Here is an 11,222-nt window from a genome sequence, read left to right on the forward strand (position 1 = left end):
TTCTTGATACTTTGTTTGCTAGAAATTGGAAATTTGGTGATGTGGTTGACCTGTGATATGCTTAAAAGTTATGCGTGATGATGCGCAGATGGTTGTGCCATGATTGTGGTTTATTGTTATTGCTTCATATGGCGACTATTGAAAGGGGATGAGATGTGTTGAGAAAACCGAATGGTTGTGAGCAAATAAAGGACTAAGTGTGTACGATAACAAAACTTCGTATGAGCCACCTCTAGAACCTTGTACCATTGCTTATGATAGTCGAGAACTAAATGATACACTACAGCATGGGAGCCACCTCTAGTAACTTAAGCTTTTGCTTATGATAGTCAAGAATTAAGTGCTACACGACAGCGTGACTACGTGGGAGCCATCTCTAGTAACTTGAGCTATTGCTTATTGTGGTCAGGGACTAAGTGCCACACGATATTGGAACTTCGTGGGAGGAGAGCACCTCTCGAACCTTGAGTCTAATTTCAAGTTTAAGTATTGAGTTGGATATCGAGAGTGAATATCGGGTGTGGATTGAGCCATCGATATGAGTTATCCGCATTTGATTATGGGACGAACTCGTGTGGCATGGAATGGGACGTGTCATAACGATTTGGCCCTATAATAGGGACTTCTGTGAATATTCGATGAGTGTTATGAAGTGTTCCAATTGCTAATTATGCATGATGCGTTTATGAGTGCATATGAGATGTACTAATGTGCAGAGATGTGCCCAAGCAAGATACGTTCTGGATAGTGTATGTTTAGGACGCCTTTGAGTGAATTCTCACCCTAGTCGGGGCTTAGGATTTAACTCGCTGAGATTTTTATCTCACCCCATTGTGGGTTACCCTATTCAGGTACCTAGGTGGAGAACCCGGAGCCAAGACTGCAGGATCAAGAGCGTAGGTAGTTCAGTAGTTCTTTTCGAACCAGACTTATGCATATAGACTGGTAGGACCAACTTGAGATGTTTGTAAAGTGTGTTTTGAGAAAAATTGGTTGTCCTGCTTTCCTATCACATGTTTGTTGTTGTCTGGGATTTATGAGTTCGCTTCCGCATGTGCATAAAACGAAAGGGTCGGCGCAAAATTTTAGTCAACCGCCAAGGGATGTGCACGTGCCCGGGGTTCGGGGCATGACAAGTTGTGTTAGAGAATCCCCACATTAGAGAAGTGGTGTAATGTTAAGCAATTAATATATATTGTTCATAACTCATTAGCTTAAGCTTTTTTAATGAAAGTGGATCCAATTAAATATGTTTACGAGCTTGAGCTCTCTTTTAGTGAATTTCCTGGGTGAATATATCTGGTTTCTACTGCGTGCTCCCAACAAAAGTTATGATATTGTAATAGAGTTGGTTCATGACATGCAATCACTATTGACGCACCCTTAACAAAATAAATGATAATCTTGACTAAATTGCTAATAAATAAATAAATAAAAACGAATGTCCACTTGAAATAAAAAATTCAACAAAGAAAAAATATGGAAGGTAAAAAAAATGTCATGGTATAATTATTCGATTGTGGAGAACCAGGTGACTGAAATATCTAAATGTGATACTGAAAGAGTAAGAGTTCTGTAAAATGTAAAAAATAATTAATCTACGGAGAGAATAAAAGTGATTCAAGCGATAGGGTGATGATCAGATAATCTTTAGGCATGATGCTGCATAGAGAAATATTTTTTTTAGAGAAATTTCTAGGGAAAAAAATTAGATTGTGGATGAAAAATATTTGAATATCAACTGTCTTACCAGCGAATCGTATATAATCTGGCCATTGATATGTATCTATTATTGACTCATCTAGATCGGCATGAGGAGCATGCTTGTATTGCGTCGTCAGTTTTACTTTACATTATTCTTATTAATAGAAGAAGCAAGTGTAAGTCAAAGTCAAGTGGTGCTGGATATCAAGTCTCTACCAAAGCACCGCAAAATTCCAAGCACCTTCCGCATAATGCGTTGAAAATCACGCGTAATACAAATTAAATTGATTTTGCATGTAGAAGTTAAGCAAATAAAAATTCATTTAATTGATGAGGTAAACTACTACACTCAATCCATTTAATATTTAAAAAAAAAATTATTTACAAGAAAGCCTATCCTCGTGTACGCCAGAATTTCTCATTGGTTTTCTTTTTTCATTTTTTTATTAATGGAAACGACAAGTCAAAGTCGAGAAGCGCCTGCACGGGTTCCAAGCACCTTCCACGTTTACGTGCGATGATTCCCCTTTCCTTGCGGCATATATCTCTGCACGAGGGTCGTGGACCGTCGGACGGCAATAGCCAAGCATTGCTCAAGACCGCATAGCAGAAAGAAAATTTTGTGTGGTGGGAAACAGACATCGATGATTCCACGCACCATCCACGTTTACGTGCGATGATTCCCCTTTCGTTGCAGCATATATCTCTGCACGAAGGCCGTGGACCGTCGGATGGCAATAGCCAAGCATTACTCAAGACCGCATAGCAGAAAGAAAATTTTGCGTGGTGGGAAACAGACGTCGAAAGGCTGAGAAATCGGTGGAGATTTCAGCAGTGGAGCAGTGGGTGGGTTGTGTAGTTTGGGCACTTCCCGGGTAATCGATGGCTCCTTCCTCCTTTTCTTTTCTCTGGTTCTGCTTCGAGTGCTCCATTTTCTTCTGATTAAGGTTCTTTTTTTTTTTTTTTTTTTTTTTTTCTTATTTTGGGAGTTGATGTCGCTCTGAATTGGGTTCTGAGAGAAATTTCTGCAATTCGCAGATCTGGATAGTGAAATCTTGCTTTCTCTTAAGGCTCTACTCGATCAAATCTCTTATAAGGATCTTCTGGGTCAATCCGTGCGTGATGCTTTCAGAAGATCCGAATTTCGAGGCGTCTTCCTCATCGACCCCTACACATGAAGGAGCTAATGAAGGTGGAGACGAACAGCAGAGAGGGGTTGAGTATGAAGTATTCTTGAGCTTTAGAGGGACGGATACTCGTAAAGGTTTCACTGATCATCTCTATACAAATCTTATCAAAGAAGGAATTCACGCATTCAGAGATGACAATGAGCTCCGTGTTGGTGACGAGATTGGTCCAGAACTTATATCCAGTATTACACAGTCTAAGATCTCGATCCCAATTATCTCGGAGAACTATGCTTCGAGCAAATGGTGCCTCCGTGAGCTGGCTCAGATATTAAAGTGCAAGAGAAGTGGAGGGCAAATAGTGTTGCCCATATTTTACAAAGTGGAACCCTCACAGGTGCGACACCTTATAGGGGGAATGGGAGATGCTATCAATGCATTCAAAAAGAATTTGGACAAAATGGTTGTGAAGGAATGGGAAGATGCACTCAAAGAAGTTAGTTCCTTGAAAGGATGGGAATCGGAGAAAATTGAAAACGGGTACATTATTTTCCATCAATACATTGTTTAGTTTCTCCTACATAGATCTTACCAGAAATGGAATATATATATTGCCATAATATATCAAAATTTATATTTTTCATGTCACAGGCATGAAGCAATGTTAGTTACAGTGGTTGTTGGAAGAGTTATGAGCGAGTTAACAAGATTATTTCAACTAAATGTTCCCAAACAATTGGTGGGAGTTGACAATCGTGCAGAACAGATTATGAGCAAGATAGATTCTAAATTCAATGGTACATGGATTATCGGGATTTATGGAATGGGCGGCATCGGTAAGACAACTCTTGCAAAGGTATTATACAACAAACTCTCTAGTCAATTTGAGGGTCGTAGCTTTGTGGCAAATATTCGAGAGACATCTCAACATGAGGGCATTAAATTCCTACAAAAGCAACTAATTTCTTCTATAACGAAAAAAACATGTGACGTGTCTAATGTTGACGAGGGAATCGGTATCATCAAATCCCAATTTACAAGTAAGAAATGTCTCATTCTTCTTGATGATATGGATGATAATACTCAGTTGCAAGCTTTGGCTAGAGATGGTAGTTGGTTTAAAGCTGGAAGTATAGTCATCATAACAACTAGAAATAAGAGTATTCTTGATGAAGCTAGGGCAAGCTACATGTACCAACTAGATGAGTTACCTTTTGATCAATCATTGATCTTATTTAGTCGACATGCGTTTGGGAAGGATTCTCCTCCAAGTGATTATGAGGTTATATCTCGTGATGTCGTATCTACTACTGGGTGTCTTCCCTTAGCTCTTGAAGCGATAGGTTCATCCTTATTTGGAAAGGCAAAAGAAGCATGGAAAGATGCATCGAAGAAATTGAAGAATGTGCCTGATAAGAAAGTGCAAGAGTCGTTGAGGATTAGCTATGATGCATTAGATGAAGATGTCCAACAAATATTTTTGGATATTGCGTGTTTTTTTAACAGATCATCTAAACAAATTCCGACTTATATGTGGGATGCTTGTAACTTTTTCCCGGGGAAGGGGATTGAATTATTAAGTCTCATGTCCCTAATCAAAATCGACAAGGATGGCAAAATAATGATGCATGATCAACTGAGAGATCTTGGAAAGGAAATTGTTCGTCAAGAAAATCAAGAGAAGCCTCAAAAGCGTAGCAGATTATGGAATGAGGAAGCCAAAGATGTGCTTGACAACAACAAGGTAAGTTTTCTCTACTTGTCTTAGTTGGTGAATGTGAATCCACGTTCTCTTTCTTGTTTGCAATGAAATTATTGTCAGTCTTGAGTCCCTAAAACTTACCGTTTCTACTAGCAAAAGAGATCTTTTGATTAATTATTGTCGTTGCCTGATCTTAGGACATAATTGAGGAACAATTTATTGGTTATTGATGATAAGTGTTGTGATGAGGGCACTCTCTTTGGTAACTTCAATGGAACAACAAAACTACAATAACATAATGTTTGAAAAACACTTTTAGTGAAAACTTGACATTTATAAAGTGTCGGAGGTCATGCTTTTCTCACTTATCCATTTGATGCACGTATTTGATGTCTTCTTTTGATTTCTTGTGAGGTGTTTTCTTTCTATTCTTTTACCGAGCATTGACTTCTGTTTTGACGATTAGCTGTTATTGTTGCTGTATTTTTCAAGTTCAATTTAATACCGATTTAGTCCCTTAAGTATCACCATTTGTGTGATTTAGCCCCTATCTATTTTTTTTCTCAAGGTAGTGTGATCGGATTAAGTTAATCACATATTTACATCCTAATTAACCCTGTAAGATTATGAGATATTACATTACAGTAGAAAATGTGAAGTAAATATTAAATATTGTGCATAGAATAAGACTTCGACTGCCATAACATTCTACAACATTTGAAAAGTAGAGAATGTAAACATTCTTTCCGTGCAATATAAAAAGGACGACGTTGTATAAATTGTCACTAAGAAAATAAAGTAAAAGAAATTGCATAAAGAAGTATGTGTTATTAAGAAATGAACATAAAAAGTGGAAACACAAATGGAAGTAACTTAGGAATATTAATAAATAATTAAATAATGTGTTGAAGGGGACATATTGTGGGAGGTCATTCGATTTTAAGATATAGGAAGGTTATTCATGGTGGTCAAATTGGAAATTTTAAAATTTTACTAGTAAAGATTAAACATGCGTTGCAAGTGAATAGTCATTTCTCCTTTTTCTTAGGTAGGTAGAAAATTGTTGAGTTATGAGCAGTGACATAGCTCCAAAGATTTATGATACGTATTTCATCATTTAGCAAAAGAAGGAACTTATCTGTAGAAGAATTTTATTGTACACGTGAAGTTGAGTCTGTTGAAATTAAATGTGGTCATGCAATGTGTTTAGTGGAGAAAGAAGAGGAATTGCAAATTAAATAATAAACATGCTCTTTCAAACACAAACACCTACTAATTTCTCATTACAAAAATCAAAAGAAATGCATCTATTCAAACTTGCTTGTTTCAAAAAAGATGTCTATTAATGTAAACATCAAAGAGGTAGATTATTATAGGAACTCTCCTTTCATTTTCATCTTACTACTGAGAATTGTTAACAAGGTACACCAGAAAAAGAGTGGATTGTACATTTGGAATTCTGTAACCTTGGTACATGTTTTCATGGCAAGTTTGATAGATCTAATTGGACTGTAAGATTCATGTTGCTTTACGTATAGCGGATGCGAGTTTGCGTTTTGTTCTTTCACATGTAAATGGCGCGAATTTCGATAGATACATTTGAACTAGTGTGTAAAAAGAGAAGCCTTTTATGAAAGAGGATTTAGTTTGGAGAATTCAAAAGGAGAAAATCGTGGAAGGCATTAGAAGAGGAAAGTACGGAAACACTCTCTTGAGCATCACATTTTCACATAAATAAGACATGCAACCACAGCCTGTCATGAGAGAAGCCTGCACCATAATAGTGTGACAACAAATCGAAATTAGTCCATCTTCTTTTTATATACAATTAGCCTCAACTCATCATGCAAAATTTACTATCCTTAATGTTTACGAATTGCAGGGCACTTGTAAGATCGAGATCCTTCAAATAGGCTATAGCTGGGGAAAAAGTTACACATTTGAACAATTCAAAGAATTGACTAACTTGAGATTCCTTCAAATGGAGTTTGCAAGTCTCGCTGGAGATTTTCAAAATTTGCTTCCTAATTTAAGATGGCTTCAATGGCAAACTACTTCCTGGAATTTTGCAGCAGCTAACTTTCAGCCGAAGAAGTTAGTGGTGCTCGATTTATCGGGGAGTGGGATTTCGGATGACTGGAGAGGATGGGATCCATTCAAGGTAAGTTGCAGAGAAAGCATACCTTTTATGAATAATAACGTGTTGTCAAAGGTCTAATAGTACCAAGTTTTGCTTTCTTCTTTTGGAAAGAAACATTTAAACATTGGTGACACAGCCAAGCCAAACACTACTGCTTAAGAAACATTTAAGTAAAACGCACATGAAGTAATGGGGCATCAGAGTAATGATAGCATGGAACCGAGCTATGAGACATTTATATAGTTTTGAGGAAGTCTAAATAAAAGGAATACTAGAGCATGCGTATTTTTTTAGGAATTTTAAAAAGTCTTGAAAAGAGCAAGGAGAAGTGGAAAATCACATGTTGCAGAGGTCTAATGTCATTGAGGTATCCTCCCTTTCTTTCAGATGGCAATCGAGCTCAAAGTTCTCAACCTCTCAAAGTGTCATTACTTAAGAAGAACTCCTGACCTATTCGCTTTCAAAAGCTTGGAGATTTTGAATTTGGAAGATTGTGGGAATTTAGAAGAGATTCATCCTTCTATCGAAGATATCAAGACCCTCCTCTCCTTGAATGTCAAGAGATGCCATAGATTGAAAGAGCTACCGGCAAGAGTAGGTAGAATGGAAGAATTGAGGGAGCTTCTTTTAGATGGTACTGCTATACAAGATATCCCTATTTCAAGAGGTTGTTTGATGAAGCTAGAGACTCTAAGTGCCTCATGGTGTAAACAACTTGCTCAACTTCCAGAATCGATGGGCTCCATTGTGTCGTTAACTCAACTAAACTTATCTTTTTCAGGGATTAAAAGATTACCAAAATCCACAGGTTCCCTTACATCGTTGACTCAATTGAACCTATCTCAGACAAGGATTAAAAGGTTACCTAAATCCATTAGTTCTTTGAAGGAGCTCATGACTCTTGATGTCTCTAATTGTGCGTCATTAGTCCACATAACTAGCTCCATAGGCCATCTAACATCTTTGCGATGCTTGTTGCTACGAGGTTGCCCCTCATTAACAAAAATTCCCGATTCAATCGGAAAGTTGGCATCATTAACTAAGTTGGATTTAAGATGGACATCAATTGCGGAATTACCTGAAAGTGTTGAGAATTTGCAGAATTTGAGGATCTTGGACATTCGTGAAACTCACATAACGAAAGTGCCAGGTTCCATCAGAATGAGAGAAGGCTTGTTGGCTTGAGCATGTGTTGCTCCTACAGTTGAACAATCTTTTTAGAGGAAGAAAAGATTTATGTGTGAAAATGTTCAAGCACACAACGACAAACTGATGAAGACAACTCCCCCAGCATCTTAATGGAATTGCCTGGTGTGGTCAGAATGTTGACTCGTTTTGTGAAATAATTTCAGGCCTAGGTCGCCTTAAGATCTCCATGCTTTCTCTTCTTTGTCAAAGGTGTGGCTTTTCATTGCAAACTTAGATAGGAAACAAATGCTGATAACGTTAGAGATGTACTGTGTAGTAAGGCACTAACTCTGTTACTTTGACTGAGATTGAAAATAAAGGAGATTGAAAATAAAGGAAGCTGATACTAATGATTCACCAACTATAAAAAGTCAGAGTGATGCATTTGCTTATCGTATTTGATGGAGTGAAATTAGTCAATTCTATGATATTGCTCAAATGGATCACAAGATGGCAGTGAAATAATGTGATGTTGTATGCTTGTATATGTCTCGTTTAATTATTCATCAGTTGGAATCTTCTTTACATTAATCTTACTTCGTTTATTTTTCCAATATAAATAGAACAATTATCCATAGATAGCTCCCTAAACCATTTGTAATTGCATTGAGAAGGATGATTTGATGATGGACTGTGATATCGCAAATTCTTTATTCTCTATTATATTCAATTTGTAGATTATTCTAGCAACTGACCAAAACATTTGACTATTCGGTATTCACTTAGTTGAAGCAAATGTATATAACGAAATGTCTAAAAGTTCATATGACGTTATGTTAGTGTTATGGAAATTAAGCAAATGAACATAAAATAGACTAAAGAATGAAATAAATCAAATATCAAATTTATGTGATTCAGTTGGTGTAACCTACGTCAACAAAAAGAGCAGCAAAAGATTCAACTGTAGAGCAAATGATACAATGGAGATTACAATCACACTTAAATCACTCAAACACCTTTAGTATTTCTTGACCCCAAATTACACATAATAACTAACACAATATTTAACCCCACACTTTCTCACAAAAAAATTCTCAATCTCACAAAGAAATTCACAAATTTTCCATTGGATTCAACACTCTTGGTTTTCTTCAAGGTGTAAATCATGAAGAAGTTGCCTCCTGAATGATTTTCACAATGAAAATACTTCTTATATATAGATAATAGTTTGATCCAAAATAGGAAATTCTTTTTAAAAAGTCCTACTAAAACTAAGAAACCTACTTGGATTAGAAAAGTTTCCCTTTTAAGCCCAAACTCAAAATATATTTTCAACAATCTCCACGTTAACTTGACATTCGAGTCAAATCACAATTACTTTTCTGAAAATCTAAACTTCATTACTACTCTCCACTAGCTCCTCGAGGGCTTAACTACCACAATTATCTTCTAAATCGAAGCCACAGTGGAACTTCACCATGATTGTAAACCTCATCAGTTCCACAATGATTTTTAGACAAAACATGCTCAACTGTAAATAAAACCAAACCTATGTTACATCCATATTTATAAAGAGATCAAAAAATCACCTTGTTAAGTTCATTAACTATAACTGTCACGCCCCGATCCTCGAGCGTGTGACCATCTCTCGATAGTCGATAAATTTGCAATGTTCCAAGACACGTCGCCAACCCGTTCAATTTTTAATGCATAGGCGGAAGCGAAACGATACCCCTGATAACAACCAACACGGGATAGAAAAACAGGAAACATATTCACAACCAAAATGTGGCACCCCCTGAACAGCCCCCGATCCATTAGGATCGTCACAAATACCTTTCTCTCGACCTGAAAGTCTATTACTCAGATACCATAGAAATTTGACAAGTCCATAAGTCTTGGGGGTTTATATCCTTTCTATAGGTCCCTGCGCAAAAATTTGGCGGAAGCATATCCAACATCTCCCTATCCCATATTCAGAAACGATGCACACTAACTAAACATTTTAGAAGTTAAAGCCGAACACTTTTATTTACATAACTAGATGGACATCACGGGTCGGTACACCAACATGCCAAGTTTCTATACTCAGCCACTTTTCAAAAGATAACCAACTTCTTTTCCAACAGTCACCCACAAAAGTCCATCACTCAGTGTTGGCGTTCAAAAATGCTGCTTCTGCTAACCCTCACTTGCGGTCACACCCAACCGTCCGGTCCGTCTGCTAGCGGCGGTGGCAATGACCCCAGCATGTGTCCATCTCGGCGGACAAAAACGGCCAGATACTCTTGTAGTACGGGGCCGATGGGAGGACCGACGTCAAACACTATCAACACCCGCACTTTGGGATGGTGATGCTCCAACCTTTCCACTTGCAGGTCGATCGAGACTCCATAAAATGTGCCAGGAGGTACGAGTAGCATAGGCATCTTGTCTAATCTGAAATGTTAGTCCCCAAAAGGGGAGTACAACCACCCAGCAATTGAAGATCTACCAAGCTATACTATGCAAGCAATCACAATCCAAGTCCATGCAAGATATATAAAATAGGTAATCAAAGAATGAGTATACATCATATCAACAAGACTTTTGAAAAGCAATGGTAATGCAGTTTCAAACCCATAATGTATCATTTTGGTCACATAAGTCCTGATTATAGGGCAAACTATTATGACACATCCCATTTCATGCCATACAATTCAGTCCTATAACTAGACCACACACACACTTAGTAAAGCCATCAGTTTTAACATTTAAAAGGTTTCATCCCCCAGAGGACCAATGTTTGCATCCTTCTGGGATTTCGCACCCAACTTGGCGTCGCGAAAGCCTCCGAGCATGTATTCATAATACAACCAAGCATCCAAAGCGTGGTGTGTTACACCTCCAGGCATCTCGCATCCCACCTGGCATCACGAGGAATCACCGGGGATTGCCATGAAAATAGTTATCCCTACCCTCCGGAATTACGTATCGACATACCACCGAGCATCCTAATGCTTCCGGGGAAAACCTCTAGGGCACTACGGACCCCAGGCATCCAAAGGGCATCAACTCATTTGAACCTTTGGGCCTCCCAACTCCCAGGGCATCGTTGACCCGAGGGTCCAACGACAACATTAACATCTTAAATTATTTCAACACCAAAACACTTTCAATGCAACAACAGCAGGCTTTGAAATCATATGCCATTTCTATATCAAAGAAATCCATTCACAAAATTTCAGCAACATAATATCAGTTCATAAATCCATTTCCACGTTTCACCTTCAAAGCATTTCAAGAATCCATATGTAAAATCCCGGGTTGCACTTGTGCCTCATGGCCAAAATCAAAGGGAGTTATCAAACACAAGCAATTTAAAATGGCAAATTGGTCATTCAACTTTACACTCCCGACTTCAAGATTTTCAAAGATCGGT

At 37.8% G+C, this 11,222-nt stretch overlaps 1 protein-coding gene across 3 annotated transcripts; it reads left to right on the forward strand.

The window, feature by feature from the left end:
- Nucleotides 1–2,289: 2,289 nt before the first annotated feature.
- LOC104436819 (disease resistance protein RPV1-like) lies at nucleotides 2,290–8,202 on the forward strand. 3 transcript variants are annotated; one of them, XM_039310407.1, is made up of 6 exons: nucleotides 2,290–2,579; nucleotides 2,743–3,371; nucleotides 3,483–3,687; nucleotides 4,441–4,575; nucleotides 6,416–6,694; nucleotides 7,061–8,202. In XM_039310407.1, exons 2-6 carry the CDS (start codon nucleotides 2,827–2,829, stop codon nucleotides 7,856–7,858), a joined length of 1,962 nt encoding a protein of 653 aa, XP_039166341.1. In that variant the 5' UTR covers nucleotides 2,290–2,579; nucleotides 2,743–2,826; the 3' UTR covers nucleotides 7,859–8,202. The 3 variants fall into 3 exon arrangements, with proteins under 3 accessions (XP_039166341.1, XP_018726060.2, XP_018726059.2); XM_018870515.2 differs by having other exon boundaries at nucleotides 2,290–2,651; nucleotides 3,483–4,575; XM_018870514.2 differs by having other exon boundaries at nucleotides 3,483–4,575.
- The last annotated feature ends 3,020 nt before the right edge of the window (nucleotides 8,203–11,222 follow it).

The sequence above is a fragment of the Eucalyptus grandis genome, chromosome 3 (genome assembly GCF_016545825.1).
Source record: "Eucalyptus grandis isolate ANBG69807.140 chromosome 3, ASM1654582v1, whole genome shotgun sequence".
Lineage (NCBI taxonomy): Eukaryota > Viridiplantae > Streptophyta > Magnoliopsida > Myrtales > Myrtaceae > Eucalyptus > Eucalyptus grandis.